At 45.8% G+C, this 18,326-nt stretch overlaps 1 protein-coding gene across 1 annotated transcript in view; it reads right to left on the reverse strand.

Annotated features, from left to right (window-relative positions):
- Positions 1-6,155: 6,155 nt before the first annotated feature.
- The window catches only part of LOC101389338 (nuclear RNA export factor 2-like), a 29,737-nt gene continuing 17,566 nt past the window's right edge, over positions 6,156-18,326 (reverse strand). Inside the window, exons 5-22 of the mRNA XM_087427372.1 lie at positions 14,977-15,060; positions 14,762-14,866; positions 14,565-14,645; positions 14,378-14,447; positions 14,142-14,230; positions 13,915-14,022; positions 13,631-13,740; positions 11,750-11,786; positions 11,307-11,375; positions 11,166-11,221; positions 10,917-11,024; positions 10,738-10,796; positions 10,516-10,631; positions 10,379-10,421; positions 9,728-9,794; positions 9,001-9,183; positions 6,557-6,617; positions 6,156-6,421 (exon numbers count right to left, since the gene is read on the reverse strand). Coding sequence (XP_087283498.1) covers positions 6,377-6,421; positions 6,557-6,617; positions 9,001-9,183; positions 9,728-9,794; positions 10,379-10,421; positions 10,516-10,631; positions 10,738-10,796; positions 10,917-11,024; positions 11,166-11,221; positions 11,307-11,375; positions 11,750-11,786; positions 13,631-13,740; positions 13,915-14,022; positions 14,142-14,230; positions 14,378-14,447; positions 14,565-14,645; positions 14,762-14,866; positions 14,977-15,060 — 1,491 coding nt within the window. The 3' untranslated portion in view covers positions 6,156-6,376. The remainder of the gene's footprint in view (positions 6,422-6,556; positions 6,618-9,000; positions 9,184-9,727; positions 9,795-10,378; positions 10,422-10,515; positions 10,632-10,737; positions 10,797-10,916; positions 11,025-11,165; positions 11,222-11,306; positions 11,376-11,749; positions 11,787-13,630; positions 13,741-13,914; positions 14,023-14,141; positions 14,231-14,377; positions 14,448-14,564; positions 14,646-14,761; positions 14,867-14,976; positions 15,061-18,326) is intronic.

Below are 18,326 nucleotides of genomic sequence, written 5' to 3' on the forward strand. Positions count from 1 at the left end.
CCTATGGGTGTCCTCAGTTACTTTGGGAAACTCTTTAACTATGGCTTGCAATTCAGCTTTAGTCCAGGGAACATAAGAAATTTAGAGTTTATTTGGATCCTCAGAAGACTTAACTTTAAAGGGGCAGGTACTGATAGGTTCAGAGGAGGAGGGAGTAGGGAGAGGTTCAGAGAAGAAGGGAAGTTTGGCAAGAGAATTAAAATGGGGAAGCAGAGGTGAGGGCGGTGCAGAAGGAAAAGACGAAGATGGCATCAGAGGTGGAGCCTGAGACAAAGAAGCCAGAGGAGGAGAACACAAGTCTTCATAAGCCATTTTGTTCTCTTTTAGTTGTTTGGTTGTCTCAGTGAATTTAGATATGGTGTTTTGCAGAGAGGCGATTTTAGAGTCCTGAATATGTTTGGAGGCCTCAAGGTACCAATTAAAATAGGCATCCCATTCAATCTGTTGAATTTTAGCATCACAGTTTTCTAATTTAGTTCTGAGAAAAGCAAGTTTGGGGAGATCAAAAATCCTCCAAAATGGCCATTGGTGTTCTAAATCATTTTTGGCTAAGTTGGTCCATTTAGTTAAAAATGCTCATGAGGAGGGACCATAGTTTTTAAACATAAAGCCACCAGGATCCCTGAAGGAGGGCTGCCCTTATAGCATTTAGATTACTGGGATCCCATTTCTCAATTTTTTCCAAGAACAAGAAAATTCCTAGCTAGCTTGACTCCAAAAGGAAGCTTACCAAAGTTTCAGTGCACTTCTAAAAGGAAAATAACTGAGTACTCACCAAGGATGAAGTTTTGATACCAAAGACAAAGCCTTGAACCAGAAAGGACAAAGCCTTTAATGATCCCGAAAAAAGTCAGAGAGCTCAAAACGCAAGGATAGCAGAGCTTGGAATCTGAGAGGAGACTTAGCAAACCAAAAGTAGGCAGCGACTCATGGAACTGAGGAGCACAAGAGGCTCAATGTGGGTACCTCGCTTGATTCCAGGAGTCACCATCACTTGGGGGTCACCTTCCTTGGATCTCACTTTCTGACACCATTTAATGTCAACTTTAAAATAAAATAGCCATTTACCTTACCAACAAAATAAGTGTATTTGGGAATAGCTAGAGGAATTGCAATTCAGTAAATGCAAGCTATAGCAGACCATAGGCAAACCCAGAAAGCAAAGGAGGGGAGCTTGCTTTTATAGAAAAAAGGGGGAAGTTGGGAGGGCCTGTTCTAAATGAAAATTCATTGGAGGAAAGTAAGAGTTCAAGGTGGCAATGGCTTTTGACTGGCTGAGGTGAGGCACTTCTCATTGGCTGGGCTGTTGCTGGGCAAAGAGAAAACCTTCCTTCCTCCTGCTGGACTGCTAAAGTAGTTGCACTTCCTGCCCAAAATTATAAAGTAAGCTTTGGTGGAAGGTGTGGGTGTGAGAGCTCCCCTTATAGGGTTTCCCAACTCCATTTTATTTATTTTATTTTATTTTTTTGTGTGTGAGGAAGATCAGCCCTGAGCTAATGTCTGACGCCAATCCTCCTCTTTTTGCTGAGGAAGATTGGCCCTGAGCTAACATATGTGCCCATCTTCCTCTACTTTATATGGGATGCTGCCACAGCATGGCTCAACAAACAGTGCGTCAGTGTGCGCCCAGGATCTGAACCGGTGAATCCCAGGCTGCCGCAGCAGAGCACACTCACTTAACCACTTGTGCCACCAGGCTGGCCCCCTCCCAACTCCATTTTAAATGAGGTTTCCCTTTATTGATTTTCACACTATCCTTCAAAAATGAAGGAGAAATTAAGACATTCCCAGATAAATAAAAGCTGATGGAGTTTGTTGTTTGTATCCCAGTCCTACAAGTAACACTAAAGGGAGTCCTTAACACTGAAATGAAAGGACATTAGACAGTAACTTGAAGCCATATGAAGAAACAAAGAACTTTAGTAAAGGTAACTACATAGGTAAATAGAAAATCAAGTATTATTGAATTTTGGCTTTGTAACCCCTGCTTTGTTTCCTATATGATTGGAAAGGAATTCCATAAATCAATAATTATAAATCTATGTTAAGAGTTACACAAAGTATCAAGAAGTAATCTGTGGGAATAACAACATAAAGGGGGGGGCATGTGTCTATACAGAAACAGACTTTGGTATGCCATTGAAGTTAAGTTGGTGTCAATTCAAAAGAGATTGTTTAAAATTTAGGAAGGTTGATGTAATACCCATGGTAACCACTAAGTAAATTACACACACACACACATACGTGACAAGTCAATCAAAAAGATAGGCTAGAAAAAATCAATCAACCACAAATAAACCACTTTAGTAGGAATTGAGGAACAAAAAAGATACAAGGAATATAAAAAAAGAATAGCAAAAGGGCAGAATATTCCTTCATTATCAGTAATCACTTTAAACATAGTGGTGTTAACTTACCAATTAAAAGACAGAAACTGGCAGAATGGATTTCAAAAAATTATACTGCTATATGCTGTCTACAAGTGACTGTCTTTAGATCCCCCCCCAAAAAAAGAAATAGGTTGAAATTGAAAGAAGGGAAAAAGGTATTCCATCCAAAGAGTAAGAACAAGAGAGCTGAGGTGGCTGTACCAAAATCAGACAAAATAGACTCTAGGTAAAAAATTGTTACAAGAGACAGAGAAGATCATTAGATATTGATAAAAGCATAAATTAATCAAGAAGATATAATAATTATAAACATATATGCATCAAACAACAGAGACCCAATATATATGGAGCACACATTGACAGAGTTGAAGGGACAAATAGATGTTTCACAAGATAGTTGATGAATTCAATATCCCACTTTCAATAATGGATAAAACATCTAGACAGATCAATAGGGAAATAGAGTATTTGAACAACACTATAAATCTACTGTAACCAATAGACATGTATAGAACACTTCACCCAACAACACTGGAATACACATTTTTCTCAAGGGTACATGGAACATTCTCCATGAAAACCATATGTTAGGCCACAAAAGTCATTCTCAATAAATTTCAAAAGATTGAAATCATACAAAGTATCTTCTCTGACCACAATGGAATGAAGCTAGAAATTCATAACAGAAAGAAAACTAGAAAATGCACGAATATGTGAAAACTGAACAACACACAGTTAAACAACCTATTGGTCAAAGAATAAATCATGAGGGAAATTTAAAATACCTTTAGACAATTGAAAACAGAAACACAGAATACCAAAACTTGTGGGATGCAGCAAAAGCTGTGCTTGGAGGAAAATTTATTAATTGTTAGGTAAATGCAAATCAAAACCACAATGAGATGCCACGTCACATCAACTACAATGGCTATAATTTTTTAAAAGGAACATAAGAAGTGTTGGTGAGGATGTAGAGAAATTGGAACTCCAGTACATTGCTGGTGGGAATGTAAAATGGTTCTGCTGCTGCAGAGAATGGTTTGGTGGTTCCTCACAAAATTAAAGACAGAAGTACCATATGACCCAGCTACTCCACTACTAGATGTATACTCAAAAGAATTGAAAAGAGGTGCTCAAACACATTCTTGTACACAAATACAGCAGCATTATTCACAATATTTTAAAGGTTGAAACAACTTATAGGTCCATGAGTTGTCATCAAGGGATGAATGGATAAACAAATTGTGGTATATACATACATTGGAATATGATTCATCCAGAAAAGGGAATGAAGTACTGATATATGCTTCAGTGTGGATGAACTTCAAAAACATTATGCTAAGGGAAAGAAGCCAGACACAAAATCTCACATACTGTATGATTCCATTTATGTGAAATTTCCAGAAGAGACAAATACATAGACAGAGAAAGCAGATTGTTTGCCAGGGGAGGCAGGAGAGGGGGAAATGGCAGTAACCGCTTAAAGTGTATGGGGTTTTATTTTGAGGTGATGAAAATGTTTTGGAGCTGGATAGAGGTGGTCGTTCCACAACATTTTAAATGTACCAAACACCAATATATTGCTAGCTATAAAATGGTTAATTTGGGGGCCGGCCCGGTGGCATAGCAGTTAAGGTCACGTGCTCTGCTTTGGTGGCATGGGGTTCACAGGTTTGGATCCCGGGCGCAGACCAACGCACCCCTTACCAAGCCATGCTATGGCGGCGTCCCATAGAAAGTAGAGGAAAATTGGCATGGATGTTAGCCCAGGGCCAATCTTCCTCAGCAAAAAGAGGAGGATTGGCAACATATGTGAGCTCAGGGTTAATCTTCCTCACACACAAACACACACACACACACCAAATGGTTAATTTTATGTTATGTGAATTTCACCTCACTTTTTAAAAACCCCACTATAAATCCCACAAAATCTATTTTTTTTTAATTTTTTGTTTACTGCAGTAACATTGGTTTATAACATTGTAAAAATTTCAGGTGTACATCATTGTACGTCTATTTCTGCATAGATTACATCATGTTCACCACCAAAATACTAATTACAAAGGACAATAATAAGTGAGTATTATAAACAAATTCATGTCAATAAATTTGACAGCTAAAATGGAATGCATATAAAATGCTATCGGCATTATAATTCTCTTGATATAAAAATGCATGTACATGTATGTGTGTGTGCATTTATGCCTATCATTCTAAAGAATGGCTATGCCAATTTACATGCTCAGATACAGTGTATAAGAGTAACTGTTGCCCCCCAACTTCAGAAGTAATCTTGCAAAGCACACATTTTGCCTCAGCATTTATAGTTCCAAAAACTTGTCCTGCAGGACAGTTTGCACAGAGACCTGTGTATGAGGAGGAAGACAGCAGGGTTAGCATTTGCCCAGGTCATGGGACCAAGGGAATTGAGGGAATGGCAGGAGAATGAGGGACTGGAAGACCATGGCATCTGAGCTGGCTAGGGAAGGAGTCCAAGGATGTGGAAGCCTGATGATGTACAGAGAGGAAGTAGAGGGGCCATGTGATGGATTCCATGGTCCCTGCCCACGAGGGAACTCAGACAGCTCAGAGAGCCTGAGTTGAGTCAGACTCTGCGACTGTACGCTAACATGTGAGACTGCCTTTATTCCTCACAGTGCAGCTGAGAGGTGTGCACTGTGCTCTCTGTTCTCTAGGTAGAAGGCTGAGACTAAGTCTTTGATCATTGAGACACTACGTGGAATAACATGGGATTATTCCTTACGTAATGGCAATTATCCCTTAGTTCATATTTTTAAGACAAGCACACGCCAATATATGGATCCCTCATGTAAATATACATAAAGAAAGGAAAAATGGCAAGTGGTAGAAAATAACATATACGAGACCCAAAGATAGAGACATAATTTGTAAGCAGGTGGTACTTCACCTATGTCATCCTTTATAGGATTGTAAGTTGAAATTTGGTACTACTATTGTTTTAATTTCAAAAATCATGCCTGCTTGTCACCGGAAGTGCAAACATCAAAGAGGTGTGGAAAATAAATTATGCAGGTGTCCGTTTCGACTCTTGCCTGCAATTCTGAACTAATAATTGACAGTCGACGAGAAAGGTCCCACAGGACTAAGCAGAATGTGAGATCAGGTGCCACTGTGGTTTGTGTGGAAGTGAAAATAAAGCACATGGACATGGAGCACCCGGTGTCAGCTCTCTGAGAAAGGCACTGGGCAGAAAGGCTGGCTCGCCCTCCCTCTCAGGCACTAAAGCGAGATCCCTCCCACAGGGCACCTTCAGAAAGGAGGAGGCGGCAGCACAGTGGATGGATAAGACAGATGGAAGCATGGTGAGAGCTGTGCAAATCATAAAATTGTTCACGGTGTGGTCTTTGAAAACATTCAAATGACTGGGAATAAGAAGTGAAATATGTGAGTCCTCACCTTCCTTCCTTCCACAGCCCTCACCAGCCAGTAGGCATCCCTTGCAAAGCCCCTTTGTGCCAGGTCACACGCCTGCTTCTGGGGGCCTCCAGGTAGAGCATCAGGCTGAGTCACACTGTCTCCAGAGGCCAATCCCTGGAAGCAGCACGTATCCCTTCTCATAGGATTTACTGACAAACTACCTATAGAGCCAAGCCTGATGTATCTGCTAGGGACTGCCAGGGTGAATGGAGGGCGGGAGGAGAGGCCAGGGCCTTTCAGTCCTGGACCCATTGGCTCATGGTTGGGGCAGGGGAAGAGCGATCCAGGACACACAACATACAACGTGCAACGTCACTCTTTATTATGAAAATAAACAGCCATCATGAATGGGGAAAATACACAGAACAACTGACCCTTCAGGTCGTTATGTTACCTGGCCCACGAGTTAACTTTGGGTTCTTGGTCAGCCAGGCCTCCACCCCCAGTCATGGGCATGGCCTTAGGCTGGAGAAAAGAGAAACAAAGATGATGGGGATGAAGACAAAGACGACATCCAACGGCTCCTTTTAGGGGATTTCTTTGAAGGCCTCCTCTGGGATCTTGCCCTCGGTCTGGAGGGAAGGAATCAGGATGTCAGAAGAGCTGGCTCCCTGAGTTTCATTCCCAGGCCACCTGCCTCCACCTTCCTGGCCTTCCTGAAGGCCCAGAAATGGCCTTCTTGAACCCACTTGATTCCCAGACCTCACCTTGAGCATAGTGAAGACCTGACCAGCTCTGGTGTAGTTCCACTCATTGTCCTGAAGGCACCTGGAGTGGGAGAAGAACAGGTGATCTCCATTAGTACCGCAGTACAGACACGCTGACCATGCAATGCCGCCATTAAATCTATGCCACATATTTGCTGGGACACATGTACCAGAATGAACACTATGTGTAATGACGAAGAAAGACCTAGTGAAAACCAAAATGTCTATCACTAGCATTCATGCCCACCCGAATGCAAAACCAAATAATAGAGCTGTTCAGAAGAACAAGGGAGCTTAATATATATTGATAAAGAAAGATGCTCAAGAAATTGACAAATGAAAATTTTAAAAACACAAGCTTCCAATCATTGTTTATTGAGATATAATGCACATACCATTTTAAAGTGTACAATTCAGTGCTTTTTAGTATATTCACAAGATTGTGCAACCATCACAACTATCTAATTCCAAAATAATTTTATCACCTCAAAAAGAAACTCCTTAACCATTAGAGATCATTCACTATTCTTCCCCTTACCCCAGAACCTGGTAACCACTCATCTGCTTTGGTCTCTGTGGATTTGCCTATTTTGGAAATTTCATATAAATGGAATCATACAATATGCGACCTTTTGTGACTGACTCCTTTCACTCAGCATGATTTCAAGGTTCATCCATGTCATGGCATATATCAGAACTGTATTCTTTTTTATGACTGAATAGTATTCTACTATATGGCCGTACCACATTTATTTATCTGTTCATCAGCTAAAGGACATTTGGGTTGTTACCACTTTGTGGCCATTATAAATAATGCTGCTATGAACATTCCTGTACAAGTTTTAGAGTGAACACATGTATTAATTTCTCCTGGTAGATACTTAGGTGTGGGATTACTAGGTCATTTATGGTAACTCCATGTTTAACATTTTGAGGGACTGCCAAAATGTTTTCCCCAACCACTGCTCTATTTTATATTCCCACCAGTGATACGTGAGAATTCCAATTTCTCCACATCCTCACCAACGCTTGTTCTCATTCGTTTTATCGATTAAAGCCATCCCAGTGGGCGTGAAGTGGTAAATCATTGTGGTTTTAATTTCTATTTCCTTAATGACTAATGATGTTAAGAAGTTTTTCATGTGCTCATTGGCCATTTGTATATCTTTTTGGAGAAATGTCTATTCAGATCCTTTCTCCATTTTTTTAAATTGGGTTGTTTGTCTTTTTATTGTTGAGTTGCACGGGTTCTTCATATATTGCCAGATATGTGATTTGCAAATATTTTCTCCCATTCTGTTCATGGGATTTTCTTTTCTGATAGTGTCCATTGATGCACAAAAGCTTTTAATTTTGATGAAGTCCAATTTATCTTTTTTTTTCTTGGTTGCTCGTGCTTTTGGTGTCATATATAAGAAATGGTTGCCTAATTCATGAAAATTTACACCTATGTTTTCTTCCAAGAATTTGATAGTTTTAGCTCTTACTTTAAATCTTGGATCCATTTTCAGTCTATGTTTGCATAGGGTGTGAGTGAGGGGTCAAAATTCATTGTTTTGCATATAGATATCCAGTTGTCCCAGCACCATTTATTGAAAAGGCTACTTTTTTCTCCATCAGAGTTTTTCAGCATTCTGGTTGATAATCAATCGACCATAAATGTGAGGGTTTATTTGCAAACTCTCAATTCCATTCCATTGATGCATATACTGTCCATATGCCAATACCACACAGTCTTGATTACTGTAGCTTTGTAGCAAGTTTTGAAATCGGGAAGTGTGAGTCCCCTAACTTTCTTCTTCTCTCCCAAGATTGTTTTGGTGCACTTCCATATGACATTTAGGATAGCCTTGTCAATTTGTGCATGGAAGGATTTTGATAGGGATTGCATGATTCTGTAGATTGCTTTGGGTAGTACTGATGTCTTAACAATATTAAGTCTTCTAACCCATGAAAATGGAGTGTTTCCATTTATTTATGACTTCTTTAATTTTTTCCAACAGTGTTTTACAGATTTCAGAATATAAGATTTGTGCTTATTTTGTTGCATTTGTTTCTATGTACTTTGTTATTTTGATGCTATTGTAAATGGACTTGTTTTCTTAATTTAACTTTTGGATCGTTCATTGCAAGTACATAGAAATACAAATGAGTTTTGTATGTTGATCTTGTATCCTGCAACCTTGCTGAATTTCTTATTAAATGTTCTAGCAGTTTTTTGGTGGATTCTTTCAGATTTTCCATATAAAAGTAATGTCATTGAGCATTGTACTATTTTTAGAATCCCTTACATATATAATAGTATGATATCATTTCATGGGCCCAATTTTTTTTGGAAGCAAAATATCCAAAAAAGCTATTTTTCCAAATTGCCTGCGAGTTACCCTGATTCACTCCCCAGCTATCCCAAATCGCCCCTATCCCCATGCACACCCAGAACTCACTTCTGAGACCACTGTAGGTTCATCCCAGACTGGGTGGAGAAAGCCTTCACCATTTCTTGATGCTCCTGGGAGAGGGAGGGCACGGAGCTGGAGGTGGGTTTGGGAACTGGGATAAAGAATGCACTCAGAGTCTCACTGCGGGTGGTGTCCCTCACAAACAGCTGGTCATTCACGATGCATAGACTGGAGGAAAAATGGGCCCCCAGATATTGCAGATGGACAACCCGACACCCCCAACGACGATCCTGCTCCCACTGCCACTCAGCAACCAGATTCCTTCCAGAACCCTATACTGTGCCTGCCCCCCAAATTCCTTGGCTGGTACCTCTTCCCCTCTCACAGAGCCCATCTTTGGAGAGATTGTCTACCAGCTTCACTGGATTTGTACTTTACCTGCAACCCAGGGACAATTTTACACTCGTATTTACCCTGTACAACAGCCCAAGGAGTGGACAGTCTAATCTCCATGTTCAGAGGAAGACACTGAGTCACAGAGAGGTCATGTGACTTGACCAAGGTCACACAGCTAGTGAGTGCTGGGGCCAGGAAGAGAACCCAGTGTTCTGACTCCAGAGCCCATGATCTTACCTACTAGGCTAGACTGCTTCTTTGATCTACCTGTTGGCTTTCCACAGTTTTGAGAAAACCCTGAGGTCTACACCACCACATTCCCACACCCCTGAGCCCAGGCTGGGATGGGTGTTCCCACTCATAACACAGTACTCACTTGGAATTGCTGGCAGGGATAGCGATGAAGGTCCGTGTGAAGACATGGACAGAACTCTGAGACTCTCCTACCACATCAAAACCAAACAACAAACAACAATACCTCCTTAGAGTCTCACATGCTTTACATGCTCACACAGTGTTGCCCAGTCAGGGTCTGACTTGACACTCATGCTGAATTGGACAGTTGTTCACTGGGAATCAGGGTGTTGGGAATGGGGAGGGCAACAATAGAAACAATCTGCTCCCAGTGACAGGGACCCTACTACGTGCCAGGCTCTGTGACAACCACTTTACAAGTTCACTGGATTCATTTTTTACAGCTACCCAAGTGGTGGGTATTATTAGCCCCATTTTGCAAATGAGTAAAATGAGAGGTTAAGTAATTGGCCTAAGTTCTGAGAGCAAGGGTCTGGGATGAGAGCCATCAAACTCCACAGCCTGTGTCCCTGATGCCTGAGCTGTGAGGCACAGACAGGCATGGACACAGGTCAGACCAGGATGGTTTGGAGGCAGAGTGGGGACTGAAGAACACAGAGGGAATAGGAAGAGAGGGGAAGAGATCAGGGAAGCTGGGAGAGTTCTGAGAGGGAGCCCAGCCAGGGGGAGGGAGAAGTGGGGCATCTGGGGTGGGGACTCCACACACACTCACCTTCCTTGAACACCCCATTGACAGAGAAGCAGAGCATCCTTTCCTGAAAGGGAAGAGCCCAGGTGCTCAGTCACCAGCTAAACCCCTGCCCACCTGCGGCTTTCAGGGCCTGCCTGAGGCAGGAAGCAGGTGCTCACCGTCTGGAACCAAGTTTCCACCGAGAAGGAGCTGAAGTCATGCTGAGTTTTGGGCAACACACAGAGGGAGCGCACGATGTCATCTTTTGTGTGTTTCAGCAGCTGAACCCGCAGGTCTGTGGGGGGAGGAGAGTGAAGGTTAGGGGATGCCACACCCTGTGTCCTATGATTGACCCCTCCACGCCCCCTTTCCCTGGCCAGTCTTTCCCATCACACACTCACAGGGGTCCTTGAGCTTCTTTATATTCCTGTTATCCTTGAAGTACTCGCACAAGCTGCTTCTAGGAGAGAAAGAGGAACAGGAGGTAGTGGTCTGTCCAGTGTGGGTATTTCCAGGAGCTGGCCTGTGTCTGCTGGGGAGCTACAGAGCCCAGGAGCAGAGTCTGAGCTGTGATACTCACGGGGCTGCATCCTCGGGGTCGAAGGGAATGGTCAGGGAGAAGCAGGCCTCGTCGTGGTAAGCACCGACAAGACCCTGTCTGTCTCCAGAGTCATAGATCAAATAATACCTGTGGGGGAGCAATGAAGACAGTCTATCTCTGTGGTCTGGACCTCAGATGAGACTTGAACATTCCCACAAGCAGACCTGTGCTTGGGTGGCCCTGCATCTCCCAGCCTTCCCTATTCCTCGTGGTCCCAGGAGTACTTACTCCTGCAAGAATTGCAGGACTAGATTCTTCAGGGTCTCGCATCCTTTATAGCTTTCCTGGAATCAAAAGACATTTGAGACCATGTGGCTGATAAAGCCTCCCTTGTAATACCTCACATGTTGTTTGATCCTTCTTCCTTACCTTGCAGGGCTTTATTAAGTAGGGGGTGTCAATGTCAACCATAATTGGTTGGAGTAACTCCTGGCCATCCTGGAGAAGGGAAGAGGAAGTCAGCAGTGCAGACCAGCGAGGTGGCCCTGGGTGATCAGGCAAAAGGATGGGCCCAGGAGAGGGTGAGGGTCAGAGGTCACGTGTGAACGGGCCCTGGAAATTCCATGGGCAAGACTACAGTGGGCGTCTTCATCATGAGGTCCTGGAAGTTTCTACTGTTATATGCAACGTGTGTCTGTTTGTATGGACATTTTTCCAGAGAGTATATTCACGTCTTTTTCAGGAGTCCATGTCCCCTAAAGTGGATAAGGGTCTGATGCAAACGTATAATCTAGGCGAGACCTAAAGGGCTTTAGGGCAGGTGTGGAGGTCATCAATGTGAGTAAGAGACAACGATGAATGCAGGCACTTACCAGGCGTAACAAGTCGGGGAAATATTCTTTGATGGCACTGTCCAAAACCAAAAATAGAAAGAAGTGGTTGACAGTTTGGGGTTGCAATGCTTACTTTGAGTTAAAACACAGATACCATAAACAGAGCCCAGTGTCTTCTGCCCATCCAGAAGCCCCCTTTTCCCACCTCAGTCTCTGATTTTAAGGGTTTTGGGTCCACTTCCCTGCTGAGCAATGAGCATCTGCCATATTGACTGCCTGAAAGGTATAGTCTCTTCACCTCTCTCCACAGCTTCACATTCATAATCCCTTCCTCCCTCCCCTTTGTCCCTCCCTCCCTGCATCCCTCTCCTTCCTCCTTCGTAGCTCTCACCTAGAGTGCTCTGATTCCTTTCCCATGCATGACATAGCATTTGGAGCCCAGGCTCCAGGGATTCTTTCTCCTCCTTGCCTCCCTTCTTTCCTCCAAGTCCCCACTGAAGTCTCCAGAGAGAAGTGGGAATGGGGTGGGAGCCCTGGGCTCTACTACCTCACTGAGGGTACAGCATTCTGCCAGGACCAAGACAGTACCCATAAGTGGCCCCACATGTTGGGGCAGGGAGGTGAGTGAGGCTGGGCTCAGGAGGCAGGGAAGGAAAAGGAGGGGATGTGGACAGAGAGGGAATGAAGGTAGGAGGAGAGAGATGAGAAAGACACAGGGGAGTAGAGATAAGGAGAGGGAGAAAGTAAAGGAGAGGGAAAGAAGCTCTGCCATGGTGGCTGAGGTCAAGGAATAAGAAAGAAGAAAGGGGTAATGTCTCCCCTGCTGCAGCCCTTTCTTTCATTTGCCCTGCCTGGCCCTGGACCCAAGATAGAAATGGAAATCATGCACTTGTTGGGCTGGGGGCCCACTGGATACTGGTTAACACTTTGTCACTTGTGTGAACTCAGTCTGAGCTGGGAATGGGAAAGGGAGCAGCCCCAGGGGTAGGGGACCTTCCCCAGAAGGTGTCAGGGTCAGGCCCCAGCTCAGCATGGGGTTGCAGGTCTGTGGCCCCTCTTATGATCACTGCCTTCTCTCCTGATGGCCCCTGTGCACCTGTGCCTGTCTTAGTCGATTCTTTGTCTGAGGAATCACACCCATCTTGGGTGACCCAGGGCTCTTCTGAAGGACCAGGCAGGATGATGTGATGTGTGGATGGAGGGAGGAGCACTGCCCCTGAGAGGCCTGTCCTTCTGTCTCCTCAACCACCTCTGCCTTCTGCCCTCCACTCCTGCATCAGGGAGCCCTCTCACTCGCGGTGGCCCACTTCTGGCCCCTTGACTCAGGGAACTCAGGTTTCTCCCAAGGAGTACGCAGCTCCTGGCATTGCGCCAGAGAAACGGACGTCACAACAGAAGCCAGCTAGGGCCTTGGACCTCGGTATGGGGCAGTGAAACCCCCATGGCAGCCTGGGATTGGAGGGGAGACCCTTTGGAGCAAGGGAAAGAGGACCCCTCTCAGGGCAGGGGAAGCAAATTCCATACTGGCTCAGAGGCAGGAAGGCCTGTGTCAGCATGAGACCTTGGTCGGGAGGACCCTTCTCAGTCCAGGGCACCAACATCTGGCTCAAGGCTGGTCACTCCTGGTCCTCGTGAGTAGAGGGAGCCCTGCTGCCTGGAGCATGCTCTTGGGAGAGCGTGCTAGAGAAAGCTAGGTGCAAAGTCGAGAAACAGTCCCCAGAGCACCTGAAGAGGTGAGCTGGCCAGAGGAAGGAAAGTAGCCCTCCTAGCACAGATGAGGGACACAGAAAAGAGAAGGGATGGCCTGTGGTCCTCCCAGAGGACCAATGCTGCCTCCTCCTGAGGAGGGGCATTGTCGGGGGTCGTTCAGGCTCCTATGGGTGAAAGTCCCCAGGAAGCATGACAGGGGTTCACACTGACCTTATGTAGGTGGACTGGTCTTGAAAAGTGTCACACAAGGGGTTCCCTTCCAGCCACAGCTCTTCGAGTTTCAGCCCTTTCATCTTGTCCAACTCCCTGGCTGACTTCAGCTGAGAAACATGGGGAGGAAATGAGAAAAGGAGTCTCAGGGAAAGAGAGACACCCGGGCCCCTGCACCTCCAGCCCTGACTCTCCCCACAAGTATCTTCACCTGCCTCCTGTCATCACTCTGATGAGCACCACCACCCACTCTCAACCAACTTTGATTGGCTCCCTCTTCCCACCTCATTTTTGGAGAGGTTCAGGATCTTGACTGTGGGGGCCTTCTGTATAATGTCAGACAGGCCATCCAGCCGGTACACTTTGTTGTCGCACAAGTTCAAGGACAATAGCTTGTGAGGATGAAGAGTTAGAGTGATGGTTACTATCTAGGGCCTGGGAGACAAATCTGCCCTCCAGCCCATCCGTTCCACTCCCTTACATAATATTAGCACTAAGCCTAAGGCCTCACCTTGGGGAAATTCTTCTCGATGATCTGCAGAGTGGCAGACATGCAGTTTCTTCGATTCAGGATTATATCAATATCATGGTCCACCAAGTCTTCAGAAAGCCAAGAAGAGAGAATCAGAAGGCTGAGTGGGGTCCATTGCCAGCACCAACTCCTCCCCACGTTACCAGCCCTAAATCTCCCTCCCACGCAGATCTCTCTGCCCTCACCTGCCCTAGAATTACTGCTGTCAGCAATACCTGGGTCAAAGCGAATCCTCTGGAGATCAAGAGCTTGCTGGGAGACATCATATCGTTTGTTCATGGTCAGCTGCAGAGAGAGATGGAGCGAGCCGCTCTGAGGCTGTAGTGGTGATAGGGAAATCGGGGGCTGGGTGAAGAAGTGGGTCTAGTTGTGGGCACACAGTGTACCTTCAGTCTGCATTACCTTTAGCTGCTCCATTTCTTCAGGCTCCAACTTATACCGCACAGAGTAGGGCTCAGCAGAGGGACTGACCAAGATAGATATCTGCAGGAAGGAGAGATGGATTAAGCACCAGGAACTCTAATTCCAAAGATGACAACCGGCCCCTGGACTGTCCTCCTCCCTTGAGACTGGGTACAGGTAATGCCCTCAATAGACACCTTTCGGTTCTCGTCATCACAAATCTTGTAGCTGATATCCATCAGTGCAGAGGCAGCGCCAGCATCCTGGACAAAGAACCGAGCCCAATTTTCCACGTAGTGGAACTAAGGGGATTAAAAGCAATAGCAACAGTGTCAGAGGCCAATGGCCCCTGCTGAGCCAGGTCTCTCCCCCTACCCTGTGGCCACTCTCTGCCTTCACCATCTTCCCTTACATCCACTGGAGTGAAAGGGACACTGCAACGACTCTGGACTGAATCCATTAGCCATGTCTTGTCATACTTTCTCCCATAGGGAATCTAAGGGTGAAAAGAAGGGATGGGAGAGAAGAGAGACAACATGGAATTAAGCTTGGAGAACAGACCCAACAGTGTTCTTTTCCAACCTTCCATTGAGCTTTAAAGTATTTTAAAAGAAGGGACTACTGACATCATTTCTTATCTTTGTGCCAAATATGGGTTCCTAAATTCCTTTTCTCCCCATCCAAAGCTCTCCTCCAACTAATCAACTTAAGGTGGTGGCATGATCTTCCTTTTATAAAGTTCCAGGAGATTCTACCTAGTGCAGACCCTGCTTACACCTCAGGCAAGGTATCCAGAGACTCAACACCTCATCCTCCACACTCAGCTTGAGCCAAACTGAGACATCCATTGTGGAGCTGCTCCATCTTCTTGGCCATAGTTTCCATCTTTGCTTGTAAGCAGTCTCCTCTGTTCGCCCTACAGTCAGCCTGTTTCCTTTATATGGCTTCTCTGAATTTTCCCTTAGATGAACAAGAATGTTAACTCCTTGTATGAAAAAGGACAGGTTACAGGGGAGTGACATCAGCATCATGGCAGAGTGAGCTTCCCCCATTGAACTTTCCCCCTCTAAGACACAACAGAAAGGACATTCATATGCCAACAGAAGTTATTCACACAACACAAGGGACGTCTGAGGCACCCATGCAGCCATATACCTGAGGGCTGAGGTGCTGGAATCACCAGAGAAAGTGTAAGGAGTTAAGAGGAGCTCCCTTCCTTCTCCAAGGTCTATGACGCTGAGATTGAGACCAAGCGGCTCTCAGAAACGGGGGGAGGGGCAGCCCTCCATGGGAAAACCAGCGCTCTCCAAGACCTCTCTCAGCTGGTGGGGAAGCTCCCTCCGGAGGGAGCAGAACTGTTGTGAGGGTACTTTCAACAAACTAGCCCTTCAGGAGAGCAGAGAGCAACAGGGAAGCGAGAAACCTCTGGGATCAGGGAGGTGAAAGTAAGCGCCCCTGCCTACATGTGCCAACCTGGCGCTTCTGCACAGTGGCCCTACAGCATTAGCTCAGCAGCACTGCAGGTCAGCCCCAGACCCAGTGCCAGTGTCAGAAGTGCACCCACGTCCTGCCCCCAGTAGCGGCTCCCTGGAGCCCCAGCATCAGCGGCAGGGGCGCACCCATGCTAGGTGCCAGCAGCAGTTCCCCCCCAACACCTCGGCCCCACCAGCAGTGGTGGCATGCCCACATGCTGGTACCAGGTGGCGGCTCCCCAGAGCCCTATCCCCAGCAGCAGCAGCCCCCTGGAGCCCTGCCACCAGCAGCAGCAGTGCACCCATGCCCCAGCTCCAGGGGCAGCGACACCCAGAGCCCCGGCCCCACCAGAGGCAGTGGCCCCCCCCCAGAGCGCCCACAACAGTGGCAGTGGCACACTTGCACCCCGGCACTAGTGGCTCAGGTCCAACCGTGCCCAAGCCCCAGCTGCCCCAGCTTGACAGTGCCATGGCCCCAGCTGCCCCCTGACTGACTGTGCCACAGCCCCAGCTGCATCAGCTCGACCGTGCCATGGCCCACAGCTGCACTGACTTGACTGTGGCCCTCCCCCAGCGCCATCGGCTCGACCGCCCCCTGGCCCTAGTTGCTTCAGCTCAGCTGCACTCAGGCCTCAGCTGACTTGGCGCCAGCTACTTCAGCCCAGCTGTGCTCCAGTTCCAGCTTCTTCAGTCCAGTGGCACTCCAGCTACAGCTGCTGCTTCTTTGGCCCACCCACGCTTCAGCTACAGCTGCTTCAACCCAACCGCACTCCAGCTCCAGCTGTGTCCACCCAGCTGCGCCCCAGCCCCAGCTGTTCCCGTGCTCCAGCTCCAGCTGCTTCTGCTCAGCTATGCTGAAGCTCAGCTGTGCTTCAGCTCTGGCTTCCTTGGCCCACTGACACCTGAGCCCCAGCTGCTTTGGCCTAGCCACACTGCACTCCCAGCTCTTCCCGTGCTCCTGCTCCAACTGTTCCCATACTCCAGCCCCAGCTGTTCCCGTACTCCAGCCCCAGCTGTTCCCGTACTCCAGCCTCAGCAGCCTCCGCTCAGCTGTGCTTCACTTGAGGTGGCCTTCAGCTCAGCCACGCCTCAGCTCAGCTGCAGGCTGATCAGAGCACCTGCGGATCGAGGTGGGCACAGAATACACAGCTCTTGACCCCCACCCAGCGGCGGCAAGAGGAACTTGGACTAGATATTTTCACTATGAGGAAAAATAAGCCAACACCAACAGGCGCTATGCAAAGATACATTAAATCTCCAGACCAAAAGGAAAAGGACAAGCACCCAGAAATCACCCCCGAAAGCACAGAAATGTATAACCTTAATGACAGAGAATTCAAAATAGCTATGATAAAAAAGCTCAACGAAATACAAGAAAACACAGATAGACAATTCAATGCAATCAGGAATTTCTTCACAAGAGACATTAAAACCATAAAGAAAAAACAATTAGAAAACTTAGAGATGAAAAACAAAATAGAGGAGGTAAAGACAAATCTGGAAGCCTTAAGCATCAGAGCTGACAATATGGAGGAAAGAATTAGCAACATTGATGACAGTAATGCAGCTATGCTCCAGATGGAGGAAGAAAGAGAAGTAAGACTAAAAAAGAAAATGAAGAAACTCTCCAAGAAATATCCGACTCAATTAGGAAATCCCACATAAGGATTATAGGTATTCCAGAGGGAGAAGAGAGGGAAAAAGGAGCACAGAACTTGTTCAAAGAAATAATAGCTGAGAACTTCCCAAACCTGGGGAAGGAGCTGGAAATACCAGTGAATGAAATCAACAGATCTCCTAAATAGATCAACACAAAAAGACCCACTCAAAGGCATATAGTACTAAAGCTTGCAAAAGCTAATGACAAAGAAACAATATTAAGGGCAGCTAGACAAAAAAAAAAAAACATACAAAGGAATTCCTATCAGGCTCTCAACTGATTTCTCGGCAGAAACTTTACAGGTTAAGAGAGAGTGGAATGACAGATTCAAAATTCTGAAATACAAAAACTTCACCAAGAATACTCTATCCAGCAAAAATATCCTTCAAATATGATGGAGAAATAATAACTATTCCAGATAAACAAAGGCTAAGGGAGTTCGTTGCTACAAGACACCCACTACAAGAAGTGCTCAAGAAGGCCCTCATGCCTGAGAAAAAAAAGAGAAAAGGGATACAAAGTTTTGAACAAGGAAGAAAATAGGTTGACAAAACCAGAAAAATTGCAGCTCTCTATAAGAACAGATTAGCAAACACTTAATTATAAAACCAAAGATCAAGGGAAGGAAAA

This window comes from Ceratotherium simum, chromosome X (genome assembly GCF_057802395.1).
Source record: "Ceratotherium simum simum isolate JZ-2026a chromosome X, ASM5780239v1, whole genome shotgun sequence".
Taxonomy (NCBI): domain Eukaryota; kingdom Metazoa; phylum Chordata; class Mammalia; order Perissodactyla; family Rhinocerotidae; genus Ceratotherium; species Ceratotherium simum.